This window comes from Stegostoma tigrinum, chromosome 18 (genome assembly GCF_030684315.1).
Source record: "Stegostoma tigrinum isolate sSteTig4 chromosome 18, sSteTig4.hap1, whole genome shotgun sequence".
Classification (NCBI taxonomy): domain Eukaryota; kingdom Metazoa; phylum Chordata; class Chondrichthyes; order Orectolobiformes; family Stegostomatidae; genus Stegostoma; species Stegostoma tigrinum.
Genome location: NC_081371.1, coordinates 51,451,348 through 51,470,962, shown reverse-complemented (window position 1 = coordinate 51,470,962; position 19,615 = coordinate 51,451,348). Strand labels below are relative to the sequence as shown.

The 19,615-nt window shown below is 44.1% G+C and overlaps 1 protein-coding gene across 3 annotated transcripts in view; it reads right to left on the bottom strand.

Moving 5' to 3' along the window:
- chst11 (carbohydrate (chondroitin 4) sulfotransferase 11) overlaps window positions 1–14,211 on the bottom strand; it is a 189,757-nt gene extending 175,546 nt beyond the window's left edge. For 2 of the 3 annotated variants that reach the window (XR_009446898.1, XM_048548293.2), the window contains exon 1: window positions 13,957–14,211. Coding sequence is in view for 2 of the 3 variants with exons in the window: in XM_048548293.2 (XP_048404250.1) it covers window positions 13,957–14,074 (118 nt within the window). In the remaining variant the exon portion in view is untranslated. The remainder of the gene's footprint in view (window positions 1–13,956) is intronic. The other variant, XM_048548294.2, reaches the window with a different exon arrangement.
- Between the last annotated feature and the right edge of the window lie 5,404 nt (window positions 14,212–19,615).

Genomic DNA, 19,615 nt, shown 5'->3' with positions numbered 1-19,615 from the left:
TACTCTTGCCCAAGATGTTGGATAAGGCAGACATGACATGGGAACTCCGGGATTAACCATATGAGAAAGAAAATAAATGTAGCCTTCAGATACAAATGAAAACTCAAATGGAGGGGAGTGTAATTTTTGGAAGCTCGCTGCGGTGAATGTATACCCACTCCGATTTTCATTCAGTGTACGTAGAACAGATTTTGTTTCATGTTTTTTGCACCATATTTCAACTACAAAACAGAGCAGAATGTAGTTAGTTATAGATGAGAGCACACTTTCAGATGAGTGCTTCTCTCTCTCTCTCTCTTCGTCCTTGACCTCAGAGGTCTGCCCATGGAGATGGCCGTTCCAACCTGGACTGCTGATTAGCTCGGTAAACCCTGCGAAGTTCCTGAGAAATCTTTTGTCGCAACAAGATGACCTCTTGACCTGAGCGAGAAGGGAAAAGAGAATGCCAGCTGCCACTTCCAGTGATTTGTGCCTGTGATCCAGAGTTGGAGACAGGTCAAAGACTCCAACCAGCTTCCAGCAATTCAGTCAGAATTAAGCCCTATAATTTCCTCAATCTGCAGCCTCAGACGTGTTTCTTCAGAGATTCTCTACAATTTCCACTGGAAATCAAAGAGCTCTTGCTTCCTGATTCATCTGGTTAGTTTTAGCTCAATCACCGTTTAACATAAAACCAACATGTTCGTCTAAAAATGGCAACAGAATGTCAGCACCACTAAGGACTGCCTTTATTTCAGCATTGAGGGGAGGCCATTCGGCCTCTCTGAAGGAGTTCTCTGATTAGTTCAGTTCTCCTGTACATTCCCACACCCCCTCCCCAAAGCCCCGCAAATTTCTTCCCTTCAAGTGTTTTTCCACTTGTCTTTTGACAGTTATTATTGAACCTGCTTCCATCATCTTTTCAAAACAGCACATTCTACATCAGTACATCTCACTGTTAACAAAAAAACAACCACTCTTCAGTGGCTCGTTAGCTCAATGGTTAGCACTGCCGCCTCACAGTGCTAGAGACCTGGGTTCACTTCCAGCCTCAGGTGCCCATCTGTGTGGAGTTTGCACATTCTCCCCCTGTCTGTGTGGGTTTACTCCGGCTGCCCTGGTTTCCTCCCACAGTCCAAAGATGTGCAGGTTAGGGGGGATTGGCCATGGGAAATTGCCCATATTGTGTAGGCCAGGTAGATTAGCCACAGGGAAATACAGGATAATAAGGTAGTGGAGTGGATCTTCAGATGTCCTGTTAGGACTTCATGGGCTGAGTGGCCTGCTTTCATACTGTTAGGATTCTATGAAATGCCTTTTGAATACGTTGCCAAATACCTCAAGTTGGTATCTTCTGGTTATTCAACATGGTCCTCTCGCCCCTTACTCACGTTATTGCAACCTTTCATAATTTTTATTTGGTGCTCCACACTTCAGTTGCTCACCTTATACACAGTGAACAATCCAGAAATTGTCAGTTTTTCTCGTGCTGATAATCACTTAGCATAGCAAGAACTCCTTTTTTTTGTGCCTTATAGAGGGGGTTTGAATTCACCCCACCAGTCAGGGGACATGTAGCATCGGGTTCAACACTGATTTTACATCCACCCAACTCCTGATTTACGTCTCCATTTGTGCTGGGAGTTCCACCCAATCTCATGGGCTACCCACCCAGTGATTTAGACTAAAATTACTCCCAATTAAGTAAGATGTGAAAATGTTGTGTTTGTGCAGAAGATTATGTTTAATCCGTGGTCTGCACTACATTATGTAAACTCAGCCAATGCAGAAGTGGAAGGAATGCTAAAGCTGGGTTTAGTGCCTTTGGAGAGGAAATAAAGTGCTCCTGAGTGACCCACCGATCCAGGCTGGCAGTGTAAGCGTTACATAAGGCCTGGATATCTCGCCAGCGAATAATCTTCAATTTGTGGCCCCTCCCCACCCAAACCCAGCCCACTCTCCCCCCTGGGGCTTTGCTTTCAGAGGTGAGGAGATAAAATACCAGGGATGCTTGTCCCACTAGGTTTCTCCACAATGTGAGCCATCCCCCACAATATAGCAATTGCCAAAACTGGTAGTCCACCTTTCAATAAGTAAGTATTGGCCAATTGGGTTTGTGGCCAAGACTATTGACTGGTTAAAAACCCAAGCAACTGCGGATGCTGTAAACCAGGTGACCCTTCCACTGAGGAAGTTCTGAGGAAGGGTCACCGGACCCGAAACGTTAACTCTGTTTTCTCCTCCACAGACGCTGCCAGACCTGCTGAGCTTTTCCAGCAACTTCCTGACTTACAACAGCTGCAGTTCTTTTGGTTTTTATTTAGGAAATCGACCATTCTGACCCAATGCAACATACATGTTACTCCAGACTCACAACAATGTTTGTGGTGCTTTTCTATCCTCTGGCCAGGTAGGGGCAGGCAATAAATGTTGGTCCAGTCTGTGACACGTTAACATCCAATGAAAAAATTAACAAAACATTTATCCAGTGCCCCCTTTTAGTGCATCTACATTACTCTATTCTTATGCTACTGAGCTCCAAATTCTAACCAAAATAGAAACCGAAAGAACTGCGGACGCTGTAAATCAGAAACAAAAACCAAACACTGAGGAAGGATCACTGGATCCAAAACATTAACTCTGATTTCCCTCCACAGATGCTGCCAAACCTGCTGAGATTTACCAGCAACTTCTGCTTTTGTTTCCAAATTCTAACCATTCACTGCGTGAAGAGGTATATCTGGAGGAGTTTTATCAATACTGGCCTCATACTTACGCTCCCTTGTTTTTGAATTGTTCACAAGTGGCAACATCTCATTAGTACATCGAGTCCCTTCATAATTTTATGCCTCTATGTGGTTACCTCTCAGTTTTCTCTTTTCTGGAGTTATTCCATCATCTCAGAGTTTAGTTTGATCAATCCTGCTGATCCCTTGCTACATAACTTTATTTTCTTTTGGCTCACACTGTGTCTCTAATCGCTGCTTTGGGTGGGATGTCTGCCCACGAGTTCTATCTTGTTTTCCGTTCAGAGCACAGCACCAATTGCATACCTCAAGTTATTAAACTTTCTCCTTCCAGCGTGTGTAATTAGAACAAAAAAAAGCGTCTGGCATTTGTATAGTGCTTTTAATGGCCTCCAGGCACCCCACAGCACTTTACATTCACTAAAGGGTTTTTGAAGTGTAGTCACCATTGTAACGTAGGAAATGTGGCAGCCAATATGTACACAATTATCCCAACAAACAGCAATTCAATAAATGACTAGATCACCTGTCTAAAGTCTACTTTGAAGGATCAATGTTGGCTGGAACATTGGGGCACAAATCATCTCCCCGCCTTCAAAATGCTGCTAGGGATCTCAACATTATCAGAGACAGCAGAGAGCTGCAGGGTTTAACATCTCATCTAACAAGCCTCTCCATGAGCGCAGCTTTTCCACTTATACATATGCTGCTGTGTAAGTCCTTGAAGACAAGCATTGCAAGCACATATGTGCAGCAGGCAGTGAAAAAGACAAATGGTATGCTGGCCTTCATAGCCAGAGGATTCGTGAACAGGAGCACGGCTGTCTTGCTGCGGGGCCTTGGTGAGACCACATGGAGCGCACTGTGTACAGTTTTGGTCTCGTGGTTTGACTATGGAGGGAGCACAACAACAATTTACCAGACTGATTCCTGGGACGGCAGGACTGACACATGAAGAGAGACTTGATTGATTAGGACTATATTCATTGAAGTTTCGAAGGATGAGTGGGGGTTCTCACAGAAACCTATAAAATTCCAACAGGACTAGACAGGATAAAAATGCAGGAAGGATGTTCCTGATGGCCGGGAGTCTAGGGGTCACAAGTTAAGGGTGCAGGATAAAAAGAGAAATTGTTTCTGATTTACAGCATCTGCTGTTCTTTCGTTTTTTTATTAATGATGCAGAATTGGTCATTTTGGACTGAGATGAGGAGAAATGTCTTCATCCAGACAGCGGCGAGCCTGTAAAATTCTCTGCCACAGAATACAGTTGAGGCAAAAATATTAAATGTTTTCAAGGAGGCATTAGATATAGTTCTTAAGGCTAATGGGATCAAAGAGTACAGCAACAAAGTGGGGACAGGGTATTGAGTTGGATAACCAGTCTTGATCACATTGAGTGTTGGAGCAAGCTCAAAGGATCAAATGGCATGTTTCTATTTTCTACATTTCTTTTATTTTACAGCATCATTACCACACAGAACTGCCTGTCATCTCAGGAAACCAATCAGATTCAAGTGGTTGTAAAATGTTGTCCAATATTGCACCAAATTGTTAGATCTGTAGTCACTTCTCAACCTCATCCAGAGAGGCCTCATGATGTCATATGCACGGTACAAAACCAAACTACTATGTTACCCTCTGCTTCTTCAGTGATGGTGCATGCAGGTACAGCCAGCAAAAATAACGTCACCCTCATTTCAGCAGCATCACAGATCCCAGGACATTCCAAAAAACCATTTCCCTCCAACACCCAACACCCCCAATACTTAACAGCGCGCGGTGTTGTCACCAAGTCAGTTTTATACAGATAAAAAATAAACATAATTTTATACAGTACCATAGCAGCTTTGGTGTAGCTCATCTCATATTACTCTCCCTGTGAATCCGAAGGCCGTGGGTTCAAGCCTCACTCCAGGACTTGTAAATAAAAACCAGCGCTGACAAAGTAATACAGTGTCAGAGGATCACTGCACTATCAGAGCTTTTCAACTGTGTGTCAAACTGAGTTCTTTCCTGCCCTCACAGATGGACAATTAGGGGTGAGCAATAAACGGCTGTGGGATTCGCATCATCTGAAAGAATAGACAAAATTTCCAGGGCACCACTTTGAAGACAAGCAAACTGTGATGCCCTTTCCAATGCTATCGATCTTACAAGAGCAGATCAGCTTCTACTTATCACATTGCTGCGTGTGGGAGTTCTTTGTGTGCTGTGTTTCCTACGATACAATGTCGACTGTTGTACAATATGAAACATTGGTGGTCATGGAAGACGCCTACATAATTGTAAGAGTTTTTCCCTTTCAACATGACTTAGCTCATGGCACTTTCCTGTGCTGCTCAAGGTGAATGTGCTGATGCCAATATGAAATGCACCCTAATTATGACAGCGCAAACCAGGCTCTTTTCTCTACAAAAGTGAAGGCTGTGTGGTAATCAGATAAAGGTCTTTAAAGGTAAGTGGCTACTACATAAAGTGAAGCCCAATAAACATTTGAAGGAATTACACATCAAGGTTCATTGTGCCTGAACAAGCTCTCCAAATCAGCAAATCACTTAGCAGCATTCTCTGTAACACTGCATATTGTTCCGCTTCAGATAGAATCTAATTCTCTTCTGAATGTTTCAGTTAAACCTGCCTCCACCACACTCTTAAACAGAGCATTCCAGATCCTAACAATGCACTAAGTGAAAAAGCTTTCCCTAATATCAATAGAACATAGAACATAGAAAAGTACAGCACAGTACAGGCCCTTCGGCCCACGATGTTGTGCCGTGGAATAATGCTAATCCAAATATAAAATAACCTAAACATATCACTTTGGCTTCTTTTATCAATTATTTTTCATTTCTGCTCCCTTGCTTGTGATCACCCCTTCTGATGTGGAAATAGCTTCTCCCCGTCTCCCCTGCCCTGACCCCTCAGGATTCTAAACACCTCAATCAAATCTTCTCTGAGCCTTCTTTTCTCCGAGGAAAACAGTGTCCCAACCTGTTTTCTGAACTGAACTATCTACCCCCCGAACGGTTCTCATGAAAGACCTGAACTCCAGAGGTAAGATAAGAGAGACTGCCCCCAATATCAGGGTATCATTTGACTGAGGGTGGCATCAAGGAACCCTAGCCAAACTAGTGTCAACAAAAGTACCGATGGAAAATTCAACAGGTCAGAGCGAAAAGAATGATGGTCGTGATTGCTGGAGCTCAGTCATCTCAGCGTCAGAATGTCCTATTCCCGAACTAGGTTGAGCTGTTTCATCGATGGCCTTACCCTCGCTTCATAAGGTCAGAAGTGGGGATGTTCGTTGATGATTGCACAATGTTCAGCAACATTCACGACTCCTCGTACATTGAAGCAGACCATGCCTATATGCAGTAAGACCTGGGCAACATCCAATCTTGGGCTAATAAGTGGCAAGTAACATTTGCATCACATTAGAGAGGTGCTAAACTGGGGTGTGAAAGATCCCATGGTACCATTGAAAGAAAAGGTGGGACTTTATGATTAGCGTATTGAGTGACATTTTATCCTCAGCCAACCTCAATACTGATTATTTAATCATCATCATATTTGTGGACATGGGATCTTGCTGTGTGCAATTGCCCTAGCCTGTTTCCTAAATTGCAACAGCAAGTAAACTTCAAAACTATTTCACTGGCCGTAAAGTGTTTTGGGATGTGCAGAAGCGATGAATTGTTCTTTTAAAGGCAATGCTTTTTATTTTGCAATGGAGTGCACAGGCCAGTGGATACAGCCTGAACACAAATCATTTTGTATTCAGATGCCAAAGCGGCTCCAGAAAATGTGCAATGACCTCTACTGTAGGTCAGAGAGACAGAGAGCCATATCCCCACACATACCTGGAATGCAAAGAATTGAAGAGAAAACAGATTGCCTTATTGCAGATTGTGGGGGAGCATGCCACATATGTAGCTCACTGACTGCATCCTTTCCATTGTTTGTCCTGCTGTCTGGACACTGGCGGTGGAGCTAAATCTGTATTTCTGAGAACTGTTCAGCTCACAACACAATGAGAAATTCTGCCCTGGCGAGCTGTTTGAATTATTCCCTTTTTCCAGTAGCTCAGTGCTAGGACTCTGCAGACAAGTGTGAAGCAGCCGCATGTCTGTGATTAATGATCAAACGACCTGAAGGTGTTGGATTCATTGCTCAGCTCTCTCCTGGATTTCTAGAGATGCGAGCAATACTAACAAGAAACAAATATGTCGGTACCCAAGCCGTTTAAAAGGTTAACTCCTTCTGGTGCTGTTGTATAGTTAAAGCGCAGTAGATTTACGTTTGATTCCCGTTGTTGCTGTCCAGAAATCAAATGCCAGATTTTCAGAAACGACTTTGACTGCAACAACTTGATTTTCAAAAACTAATTTCATTATTAATGAGATAGTAGGAACTGCAGATGTTGGAGAATCTGGGATAACAAGGTGTGACCTATCTCCTCCCTAGCTCCCCACCTACACTCACCTTTACTGGCTCCATCCCCGCCTCTTTGACCTGTCTGTGTCCTCTCCACCTATCTTCTCCCCTATCCATCTTCTATCTGCCTTCCCCTCTCTCCCTATTTATTTCAGAATCCCCTTCCCCTCTCTCATTTCTGAAGAAGGGTCAAGGCCCGAAACGTCAGCCTCCCTGCTCCTCTGATGCTGCTTGGCCTGCTGTGTTCATCAATCTACACCTTGTTATCTTCATTATTAATGACACTGACCATCGTTTAGTTAATTCAAACCAGCTGGCTCTTGGACCTCAGTTTAATCTCCTGTTGCAAAGCTCAATTTCTAACACCTCATCAATATTAGATGCAAGAACAATACAAACTGAATGTGGCTTTGTTTTCTGTCTGCTTACACTCCTCGAGTTTCAGCAATATTCAAGCAGGTTGTTCCTACAATAACATTTACTGGGATTTAACTCCCCAGCACTGCCAGAGAGAAGACATTTCAATGATAACGTCCAGAAAGAAATGGGATACAAACTTCCAAAAGTCACAGTGTTACCAGGTAGGAACAGGAGGGTGAGCAGAACTGGATAAATCTACTTTCTAAAATTCTGGAACGTCAGGAAATTGCTGCACTGCTAATCCAAAGACCCAGACAATGTTCCTGGGACCCACCATGGCAGTTAGCGAACTTGGAAATCAATTTAAAAAAACTGGAATTAACGTGGCCAGGAAACCATTGTTGATTGTCAGGAAAAAACCCACTTAATTCACAAATGCCCTAAATGGAAGGAAACTGCTGTCTTTATCTATGTGTGACTCCAGACGCACAGCAATGTGGTTGACTCTTAACTGCCCAGAGAGATGCACTTGATACACAGAGAGATCTGGGTGTTCAGGTCCATTGTTCCCTGAAGGTGACAACGCAGGTGGATAGAGTGGTCAATAAGGCATACGGCATGCTTTCATTCATCGGACGGGGTATTGAGTACAAGAGTTGGCAGGTCATGTTACAGTTGTATAGGACTTTGGTTCGATCACATTTGGAATACTGCGTACAGTTCTGGTTGCCACATTACCAAAAAGATGTAGATGCTTTGGAGAGGGTGCAGAGGAGGTTCACCAGGATGTTGCCTAGTGTAGAGGGCATTAGCTATGAAGAGAAGTTGAGTAGATTAGGGTTATTTACATAAGAAAGATAGAGGTTGAGGGGGGCCCTCATTGAGGTCTACAATGTCATGAGAGATATAGACAGGGTGGATAGTAAGAAGCTTTTTCCCAGAGTGGGGGACTCTGGATGTGAGTTTGCTTGCTGAGCTGGAAGGTTAGTTTTCAGACATTTTGTCACCATTCTAGGTAACATCATCAGTGAGCCTCTGACGAAGCGCTGGTGTTATGTCCCGCTTTCTATTCATCTGTTTAGGTTTCCTTGGGTTGGTGATGTCATTTCCTGCATTGGTGATGTCATTTCCTGTTCTTTTTCTCAGGGAATGGTAGATGGGCTCCAAATCAATGTGTTTGTTGATGGAGTTCCGGTTGGAATGCCATGCTTCTAGGAATTCTCGTGCGTGTCTCTGTTTGGCTTGTCCTAGGATGGATGTGTTGTCCCAATCAAAGTGGTGTCCTTCCTTATCTGTATGTAAGGATACGAGTGATAGTGTTTCATGTCGTTTTGTGGCTAGTTGATGTTCATGTATCCTGGTGGCTAGCTTTCTGCCAGTTTGTCCAATGTAGTGTTTGTCACAGTTCTTGCAAGGTATTTTGTAGATGACATTTGTTTTGCTTGTTGTCTGTATAGGGTCTTTTAAGTTCATTAACTGCTGTTTTAGTGTGTTGGTGGGTTTGTGGGCTACCCTGATGCCAAGAGGTCCGAGTAGTCTGGCAGTCATTTCGGAAATGTCTTTGATGTAGGGGAGAGTGGTTATGGTTTCTGAGCCTGTTTTGTCTGTTTGTTTGGGTTTGTTGCTGAGAAATCGGCGGACTGTGTTCATAGGGTACCCATACAGATAAGGAAGGACACCACTTTGATTGGGACAACACTTCCATCCTAGGACAAGTCAAACAGAGACACGCACGAGAATTCCTAGGAGCATGGCATTCCAACCGGAACTCCATCAACAAACACATTGACTTGGAGCCAATCTACCATCCCGTGAGAAAAAGAACAGGAAATGACATCACCAACGCAGGAAATGACATCACCAACCCAAGGAAACCTAAACAGATAAATAGAAAGCGGGACATAACACCAGCGCTTCGTCGGAGGCTCACTGATGATGTTACCTAGAATGGTGACGAAATGTCTGAAAACTAACCTTCCAGCTCAGCGAGCAAACTCACATCCAGAACCTCAACCTGAGCTACAAATCTTCTCAAAACTTGCTAGTGGAGGACTCAATTAGTAAGGGTCAAGCTTTCAAGGTGAGAGGGGAATAGTTTAAGGGAGATATGTGTGGAAAGTTCTTTACACAGAGGGTGGTAGGTGCCTGGAATGCGTTGCCAGTGGAGGTGGTAGAGGCAGGCACGATTGTGTAATTTAAGATGTACCTAGACAGATACATGAATGGGCAGGGAGCAGTGGGATACAGATCCTTGGAAAATAGGTGATAGGTTTAGATAGAGGATCTGGATCAGCGCAGGCTTGGAGGGCCGAAGGGCCTGTTTCTGTGCTGTAAATTTCTTTGTTCTTTGTTCTTTGTTCTTTGCCCACTGGGCAATGAGTGATGGACACTAAATGCTGGCCTAGCCAGTGACGCCCCCATCCCATGAACAGATATAAAAAAAGTCAGTAGATATATATGATGGGCTGAATGGTCTCCTTCTATTGTGTGAAAAGGCCTTTCTTATATTGCAGCCTGAGAAGGAGCTTCACACACACACACACACACACACACACACACACACACACACACACACACACACACACACACACACACACACACACACACACAATCATACAGATCCTCTCTCACATATACCCTCTCTCTCTCTATGTGTGCGCTGGAAACTCCCATCTACAGCACATTTGTGGCAGAAAAGTGGGCAGTTGAACTGGTTCCAGTGGTGAAACTGTTCCAGTCCAGCCTTGGATTTCCCATAATATCATAATTAAGAAATGTCCCAACTTACCCTCTTCTGACCCATCGGAAAAGGTAAGATGACTAATTTCTGAAAGGGGAAACACTCAAACCATAATGGGAAGTTTTTCCATACAAATAACTCTCTCATTGTTCACCAATCAGGCTACATATTCAACATTCTTTATCAACACTAAATAGACCAATGTAAACAGCTTCCAGCAATAGCAGGATAAAAGTTAAACTAATAGTGTTGTACAGGATTACAAGTTCATTAAAGTTGATGCTTATGAAAACACACATGTTTCCATCTGCTCTCAAAACTATGAGGTCAGTCTGATTGCAATCCATGTACAGATCAGAAACCAACTAAGCAGAAACACAATTAGAATTTCTCTTGTCATGTAAGATCATATTGCAAGAGTGCACTTTTTAACAGACTGCTTATTACAACAAGTTTAACAAAATTGACACTTATGAAAACACAGCTTGTCCATATGTGTCTTTGGTAGAGCTTTACAGCTTTAAATTGAAGATCTCCCGAGCACAATGTAAACTTCAGCAGCTGCACATTTCTAGACAAGTAATTAAGATGGAAATTGTCACGGTACAGCCTCTTGACCTCCCTGTTACTCTCATTCTGCTCGCATGTGGATTAAACCCATCCCTCATTCCCATCGTGAGCGTTGACCCCAATGCAAAGGAAGCCCCTCTGCATCTCTACATCTTGTTCCACCTTTAAGACTGATCTCTTAAACAAGTATTTCTTTATTTCATTCAATGTCCATTTTCTCCCCTTGTCACTGGGTAACAGTTTAGGGTTTTTAAATTCCAGTATGATATGAATTCGGGGTATTACTCCTGCTCAGGAGCCTTGTTAATTCTGTAGCATCCGGTCCTCAAAGGATACACCCAGATGCAGAACTGAGGGAGTAATCCACTGGTGGAGGAGTAGTCTTTCAGAATGGACATTAAAGGAAACCCATCTGCAATCTCAGGTGGATTTATGGCATGATTTTGAGGAACAGTGGACAATGTCTTGCCCAGTGTCCCATCACCGAAAATTAATGAAAACAAACAATATGGTCACTGTCAGATCACTGCTTGTCTGAAAATGCCATATTCAAAGTACTGCAATTCCATGACAACATTTGGAAATATATTTTGTTGGCTGGATGGGAACTACCTGAGGTTGTGAAAGGTGCTACCAAAATGCAGCTCCTTCTTTAATTTTGTTCTACCTTTGAAAAGCATTAATTAAGCTGACTATTGCACCAGATCTGAGCAGTGCTGTTAGGTTTCTTAACATCTCAGTGCCTTTAATGTTTGAGTGGACCTCCAGCTCTCACCTCTCACACATAACTCCGCACAAACTAATTTTGACTGAATAAAGAGAGAAACAGAGTTAATACCTTGAGTATGAGGTGACTTCTTCAAAAGAGTTCCTTAGGTCTGAAGAAGAGTTATTTCAGATTCACAGGATTAACCCTGATTCCATCTCCACTGGGGCTGTCAGACCTACTGAGTTTCTCCAGCTCTTCTTGTTTTTATTTCAGAGCTCCGGCATCTGCAGTATTTTGCTTTTATCAGAAAATTATGGTCCTGAAATATGTCTCGGCACAAATTTATCACAATGAAATCCTTTAACATGGCTTGTAATTCAGGGAGGAACTGTGGTAGCTCTTATGATACTATGGTTTCAGCCTAAATTGAGCTATTATGGGAATCACCTAACCTCCTGTAAGAAAAGAAGAATTGCTTGTAATTATCTCTCCGTGTCATCACTCCCAAGTGTCTAACCCCTTTCGCATGGAACATGTCACCACAGATAATTAGCCACTGCTGAGGAATATGTAACGCCTGCAACTTCCATTCACTCCCATGTCAAAACCTAAAGGAGTCAAATCTTCTGTTCCCTGTTTAAATCCCGCTGTAGTCCTTATCTCATCTCTGTAACCTTGCTCACACTGCAGCCTCACAGCGCCAAGGACCCAGGTTCGATTCCACCCTCGGGTGACTGTTTGTGCACAGTTTGCACATTCTCCCTGTGTCTGTGTGGAGTTTGCTCCGGGTGCTCCGGTTTCCTCCCGCAGTCCAAAGATGTGCAGGTTAGGCAGGTTGGCCATGCCAAATTGCCCGTACTGTCCAGAAATGTGCAGGCTAGGTGGATTAGCCATGCGGAATGCAGGGGTACAGGCATGGGGTTCGGGTGTGGTTCTGGGTGGGATGGTCTTCAGAGAGGTTGGTGTGGATTTGATGGGCTGAACGGCCCGCTTTCATGCTGTAGGGATTCTATGTAAAGCTGTGACATCTCTCTATGCCCTCTTGCAAAATCCCACTCGCCAACCCTACCACAGTCAGGTGTGCCTTACTCATCTAGACCCTGAGCAGTAAAATCCAACCCCTCCACCTATCAGTCTCTCATCTCTCCTTGAAGACACACATTATAGCGACCTCTATACAGTTGATTAGGATTGGCCACCTCACTCGGTTGGCTATCAGTTTCAAAACATGTCCAAGGACACAAGGGGTTAAGACCAACGCTTTTAAACTAAAAGTTTCTTAAAATTTCTTGTTAATGGGAAAACAGAGTAAGTATAAAGTACCAGCTAACTACACTAAAAGTTTCTGTACATTTTGACAGTCTTGCTTTTTGCTTGGCTCATATAAAATCCACCCTGGTGTAAGACAAGGAAATCTCAGCAGCCTTACAAAGCCAGTTCTCCACATCTCCTTGTTAATGAATAGGCAGAACTCCCAATCACTCGTAGCCAGGTCTGTACAGGGTCCGAGAAAATGCCAGCTCTGGCAAGCAGTTGATGAACAGAAACTGTTAACGCTGCCTCTCTCTCCACAGACGCTGTCAGACCTACTTCAGCATTTCCAGCATTTTCTGCTCATAGATCAGACGGTAGGTATTTCGCAGTGACCCCAAACAAGCTTTTATTTTCTGTGCCCTATTGTAGGTGTCTTGTGGACGCTTCTCCTGCCTATTCTCAGACACTTCACTCATTTTCATAGGAGAAGAAGGGAACTCCACATTAAAATAAACTACTGCCTCTGGAGGAAATGAAACATTCATTCACCAAGGGGAAAAAGTGACTGGACTTCCAGCTAGACAGGCATTCTCTGAAAACTTTGGAAAACAGTTGACACACACAATTTTGTACAAAGAAACAGATTGCAGTGTTCTGGCTACATTCGCGACTGTATGAAAAGGTGTTGCTTTTATTTTTGGAAGAATTTACAACAGAGGGGACAATTATTGCCAGGCAGCCAACTCATCCTAAACGCCTATCGACTCAGACACAGAGTGACCTCTCTGTTAGTTAGAGATAAAAGCATTTCTACAGACAATCACCAAGAAGGGTCAATGCCTCTCAGGCGTGCTTGGTCTGCGATCACCTCCACTGTATTCACATTGTAAATCAGGAAGGGGTCTCAGGGCAAAGCTTTCTCCTTCCTTGTTAGAATACAGCCCACAGCACACTCCCCAAAACCCTCCACCACCTCAAGGGGATTTGCCTGGGAGAGAGGCATACCCACACTCTGCAAAAATACATTATCAGTGGAGAAACCCCTTTTGTTTCAGACAGACAAGACAGTAAAAGACATACAGATGATGGAAGTGGGGAAAGGACTGGGGCAACAGTAAAATATATATTTTTTTTAAAAATGGAGTAACAATATGACCTACCTGGATGCAACATACTTTGGAAATAAAACAGGACCAGGACAAATGAACCGAGACAAGTCACCAGCACCATGCGGCATTTCCTGCTCATCCTCAGGATATCCAGGAGACCCTGTTTCATGGCTGGGTAGTGTCCTGTGGATGGGGATGCTGATGCTGAACGTCCGCTGTTTCCCTGCCCGTTTCTCTCTCTCTCTCTCTCTCAGTCAGTCCAGAGGCAGCTGCAGACACCGGCAGCCCTTTACCATCCTCCCTTCCCCTCCCCTCCGCTACACAACCCAGCCCCGGGCAGTGCCAATCTCCTCAGCGCAGGGGCGGTCCCTCTGCCGGCTTCGCCGACAGTACAACACACAGCTCGGTCCTAGCGCTCACTGCTGAGCACTCCACAGCACTGGGGCATGGCCAAAGCTATTTGGCAGGGGCACGGGGAAACCTCACTTCTAAACCTTCCAATCTCAGCTTTTCAATTGCAAAAGTTTTAACTTTAGGGCGACTGCTCCCGTTCCTGTTTATTTTTTTGTTTGTTGTTGAAGTCTGTTCCCTCACTCAACATTAAATCAACACTCTCATTTTATTGTGGGAGCTTGCTACGGGGCTCGTTTCCTACATCACCTGCGCTTCGACAGGGACCCGATCAGCTTCGGGGACGCCTGGGCGTCGCGAAAGGCGCCACGTAAATGCAACAAATGGCTGGAAAAGCTCGGCAGGTCTGGCAGCATCTGTCGGGAGAAATCGGACTTAACGTCTGGGATCCGATGAACTGAGGAAGGGTCACCGGAGCCGAAACGTTAACTCTGATTTCTCCTCCACAGATGCTGCCGGACCTGCTGAGCTTTTCCAGCAACTTCTGTTTTCGTTCCTGATTTTACAAGCGTTCGGTTTTCGCATGAATGCAACTTTTTGACTTTTACTCGATGTTAGGCGCGAAGGCGCTGTTTCATTTTGGTCACCAATATTAGCAGGCACTTCCCAAATTAATTCCCCCACGTTAATATTGCACATTTGGTGCTGCCCTAGAGCGATGATCTGGGGGGACAGCAGTGTTGTTGTGCGCGGGTGGGAGGGGAGGGATGACTTTGTCATAGAGAACAAAAGTTCCAAATTTCAGAATTCTGTAGAAACAACAATTCCGTTAACAAAGTGTGAGGCTGGATGAACACAGCAGGTCAAGCAGCATCTCAGGAGCACAAAGGCTGACGTTTCAGGCCTAGACCCTTCATCAGAGAGGGGTCTAGGCCCGAAACGTCAGCTTTTGTGCTCCTGAGATGCTGCTTGACCTGCTGTGTTCATCCAGCTCCACACTATGTTATCTTGGATTCTCCAGCATCTGCAGTTCCCATTATCTCGAATTCCATTAACAAGCGAGACGTCGGAACAGACTCAACTGACATGACCTACTATCACTCGTATCCTTACATACAGATAAGGAAGGACACCACTTTGATTGGGACAACACCTCCATCCTAGGACAAGCCAAACAGAGACACGCACGAGAATTCCTAGAAGCATGGCATTCCAACCGGAACTCCATCAACAAACACATTGACTTGGAGCCAACCTACCGTCCCGTGAGAAAAAGAACAGGAAATGACATCACCAACCCAAGGAAACCTAACCAGATAAACAGAAAGCGGGACATAATACCAGCGCTTCGTCGGAGGCTCACTGATGATGTTACCTAGAATGGTGACGAAACATCTGAAAACTAACCTTCCAGCTCAGCGAGCAAACTCACATCCAGAACCTCAACCTGAGCTACAAATCTTCTCAAAACTCGCTAGACTCAACTGAGTGACGGTGCAAACAGTTATTCTTGACACCAATACCTTCAAAGTTCACCAGCCGCCTCCCCAACACTGACCCTCAGTAGCAGCACTGTGGACTATCTACAAGGTGCACTGCTCCAGAGCTCCTCAGACAGCACCTTCCCTACCCACGACTTGAACTAAATTGCCACCTGGAAAGGACAAAGAGGTCATGGGTTTGGAAAAGTGCTGCCTCCGGTGCCTTGTGCATTGGTGCTGGAAGCTTTGAAGTCTCCAGGTGATCGTATTTTCTGAGGTAAGGTTGGAGAGGCCTGCTTTATATCCGCTGGAGTTCAGAACAGCAAGAGGCAATGTGATTTGACAATCCTGAGGGGTCTTGAGAAGGTCAGTGTGGAAAGGATGTTGCCGCTTGTAAAGAATCTAAAACTAGGGGTAATGCTTGTTGAAAAGGTGGATAAATTCTTGACGGTCAAGGACGTGAAAGGTAATTGGGGGGAGGTGGGAATGAGGCGACACAAGATCAGCCATAATCTCATTTAACAGCACAGCAGCTTCACGGGGCCAAATAGCCTATTCTTACACTTCAAGCCATACTCAGCATCAGACATGGAAATGGATCACCATTTTGTCATGGTCACTGGGTCAAAATCCTGGGACGTCCTTGCTCAAAGTACTGAGGGTGTCCCTACAACATGTGGATCGCAGCGACTCAAGAAAACAGCTCACCAGTATCTTCTCAAGGGCATTACAGATAGACAATAACCATTGAACTAACGAGCGATGCCCACATTCCATAAAACAATGAACAACAATAAAATTCAAGTGCAATGTAGATAAGATATATATCAGAAAATAACATTTTTGGACTTTGCATGTGAATCATTCGAGATGTGCCATGTAGTGAGCCCAGCAGTGGGAGGAACAAGTCACTTTGGGAGTTGTGATTTCCGAAAGCTCTGCGCTTCTGTCACATCCTGTTATTTTTGTAGTGACTAATTGTTAGAGATTGACAGTTCTCATAAGTCACCAACCCTCTCTGATTATGTGCCCGCATGACAGAGGGGCTAACTGGAACCTTAGAACCATTTCCTCTTAAAATCTAGGGGTTCCTAAATTTACACTGCCACCTCATAATATTGCAGAATAGATTGGAAGTAGGACCACTACAGTATTGCCACAATCCAATCCATCCTTGTAGCTCATTTGGCACTAGCAACAGAGCCATAGCCTTCAGTGATTAACATTTAGGAATCTCAATTATACATGGGACGCCTCAGCAAAGACTACAAATTCTATCCTGGAGGCAGCTCTCCTATTGCAACACAGAACTCAATCTCCAGTGTCCAGTTCTGGTCACCCTGTTATAGGAAGGATATTATTAAACTGGAGAGGGTTCAGAAGAGATTTACCAGGATTTTGCTGGAAATTGAGGGTTTGACTTATAAAGAGAGGCTTGATAGACTGGGACTTTTAACACTGGAGCATTAGAGGTAGAGGGGTGACATTATGGAAGTTTATAAAATAGAGCACATAGATATTGAGGGTGAATGGCAGGTGCTTTTTCCCCAGGGTTGAGGATTTCAAGCCAAGGGTGTGGGATGGCGAGAGGAGGAAGGTTTAAAAAAGACATGACAGGCAGCATTTTTACACAGAGACTTGTTCATGTGTGGAAGGAACTTCCGGAGGATGTGGTGGTGGTGGGTACAATTACATCATTTAAAAGGCATCTGGATGGGTACATCAACAGGAAGGGTTTAGAGTGTTATGGGCCAAATGCTACTAGTTTAGCTTGGGATTATGGCCATCATGATCTGGTTAAATCAAAGGGTCTGTTTCCATGCTGTATGACTCTATGACCCTATGTGAACAGATTTTTAAAATGTGGCATTTACCAAAACTTTTAATCCATAATCTATCTCCTATCCCGTTCTATTGTCCATAAATTTCCTGTCTGCTTGTGTGTTTGGGTGAAGCAGCAAAGCAATTCCCCTGCATTTTGAATGTTGGTGTTAATAAATCCCATCACCTTAAAGGATTTTGCTGCAACTTTACGTCATAATTTGGGTTCTGAAAATCAGAATTTGAGGAACTCCCTTTGCTTATCTCAGGAAGGGATGGCAATTACACAGGGAAGGAGGAAAACAAATGATACCTCACTGTCGCAGACACAATAGGGGAAAAGCAATCCTGATTTAAACCCATTTCCATTCCCCTTTGGTCCAGGACAGGGATATGGCTGCACAGTTAATGAATATACTCAAGACAGAGATTAATAGAATTCTGGACTCTGACGGAACCGAAGGACAGAGGGATCAGGCTGGAAAGTGAAGTCGAGATTGAGAATCAGATCGGCCATGAACTTATTGAATGGGTCAAAGGAATGATGGTGCTGATCTTCCTGCAACTGTTGCTGCTCCTCCTGTAGAGGATTAGAAGTAGGCAGAGCTCCACAATCTTCTCACATGCTGCATTAAACATCTCATCTGAAAAATGCACCAGTAATGTGCAGCACTGCTTCAGTACCACACTGAAGCGTCAGCCTGCACCTTATATACTCAAGCTCTGGAAAGAACTTGAACGCATTACCTAGTAAATGGAAGAGCGCTACCAAATGAAATACAGCTACTACAAAGCTTTGGCTTAGGCACAGAAGAAGCTGTCCTATCTTATCAAATTCTACACCTCTTGGACATGTCAACTTCTCAATCAGGCAAACCCCACAGTCGTCTCACTTTGTTTAATCTGGCGAGTTCCTGGAAACCTGTGTTCTCACAATTAAAGACAAGATGCAGGGTTAAAGCTTCATCAGATTCACCTGTCCCTTGGCAGTTTTCTGCACTCTAACAAATGGGCTTAAAGTAAATGTTGGCATTAGCGAAGTCCAGTCAGTTTTCCAACATTGGTAATTTAAAATTCCTCCCATAGCTTTCCATCTCTGTATACCAATTGTAGAGGCATAGAGGTTTTGCACACAGAAAGAGGCCCTTCACCCATCATGTCCTTGCAAGTCACCAAATATCCATTTATTCTTGTGCTATTTTCCAGCAGTTGCCCTGTATGCTGTTATTTCAAGTGCTCATCTAAATAGTTCCTGAATGCCTAGAGGGTTCTTGCCTCTACCATCATGTCAAGCAGTGAGTTACAGATACCCACTACTCTCTAGGTGAAAAAAAAATTTCAAATCCCCTCTAAACCTACTGCACTATACCTTAAAACTCTACCACCTGGTTACTGACCCATTAAGTTTCTGCCTGTCTACCCTATCTATGCCCCTTGGAACTTTGTATACCTCATTCAGGGCCCCCTCAGCTTTCTGCATTGACTGGTTAAAAATTAGATTGCACTCATTCTCAAATCTACAGGGAATAGAGCAGAACATTTAACCATACTGGAGCAGATTATGCTCAGTATCCTGGGGCCCTTGCATCTGGCATCACTGAGACCCATTGTTATTTTTATCCATTTATTGAAAGTGAACATCACTAGCTCAGCCAGAATTAATTATCAATCTGTAACGGCCCTTGAGAATTTGGTGGCAAACTGCCTCCCTGAACAGCGACAGTGCACATAATGTCGGTACATCCACAGTGCTGTTGGGGAGTGAGTTCCAGGCTTTTGGCCTGACTACATTGAGAAAATTGTGATACATTTCCAAATCAGGATAGTGAGTGGCTAGGAGGGCAACTGTATCTGCTGGTGTTGCCTTTCTAGGTGATAGAAGCTATGGGTTTGGAAGATGCTGTTGAAGGAGCCTTGGTGAGTTGTCACTGTAAACCTTACAGACAGCAAACAATGCTGTTTCTGAAAGTCAGTGGTGCAGGGAGTGACTGTTCATGGATGCATTGCTTTGCTCTGCATTGTGCCAAGTTTCCTGAATGCTGTTGGAACTGCACCCA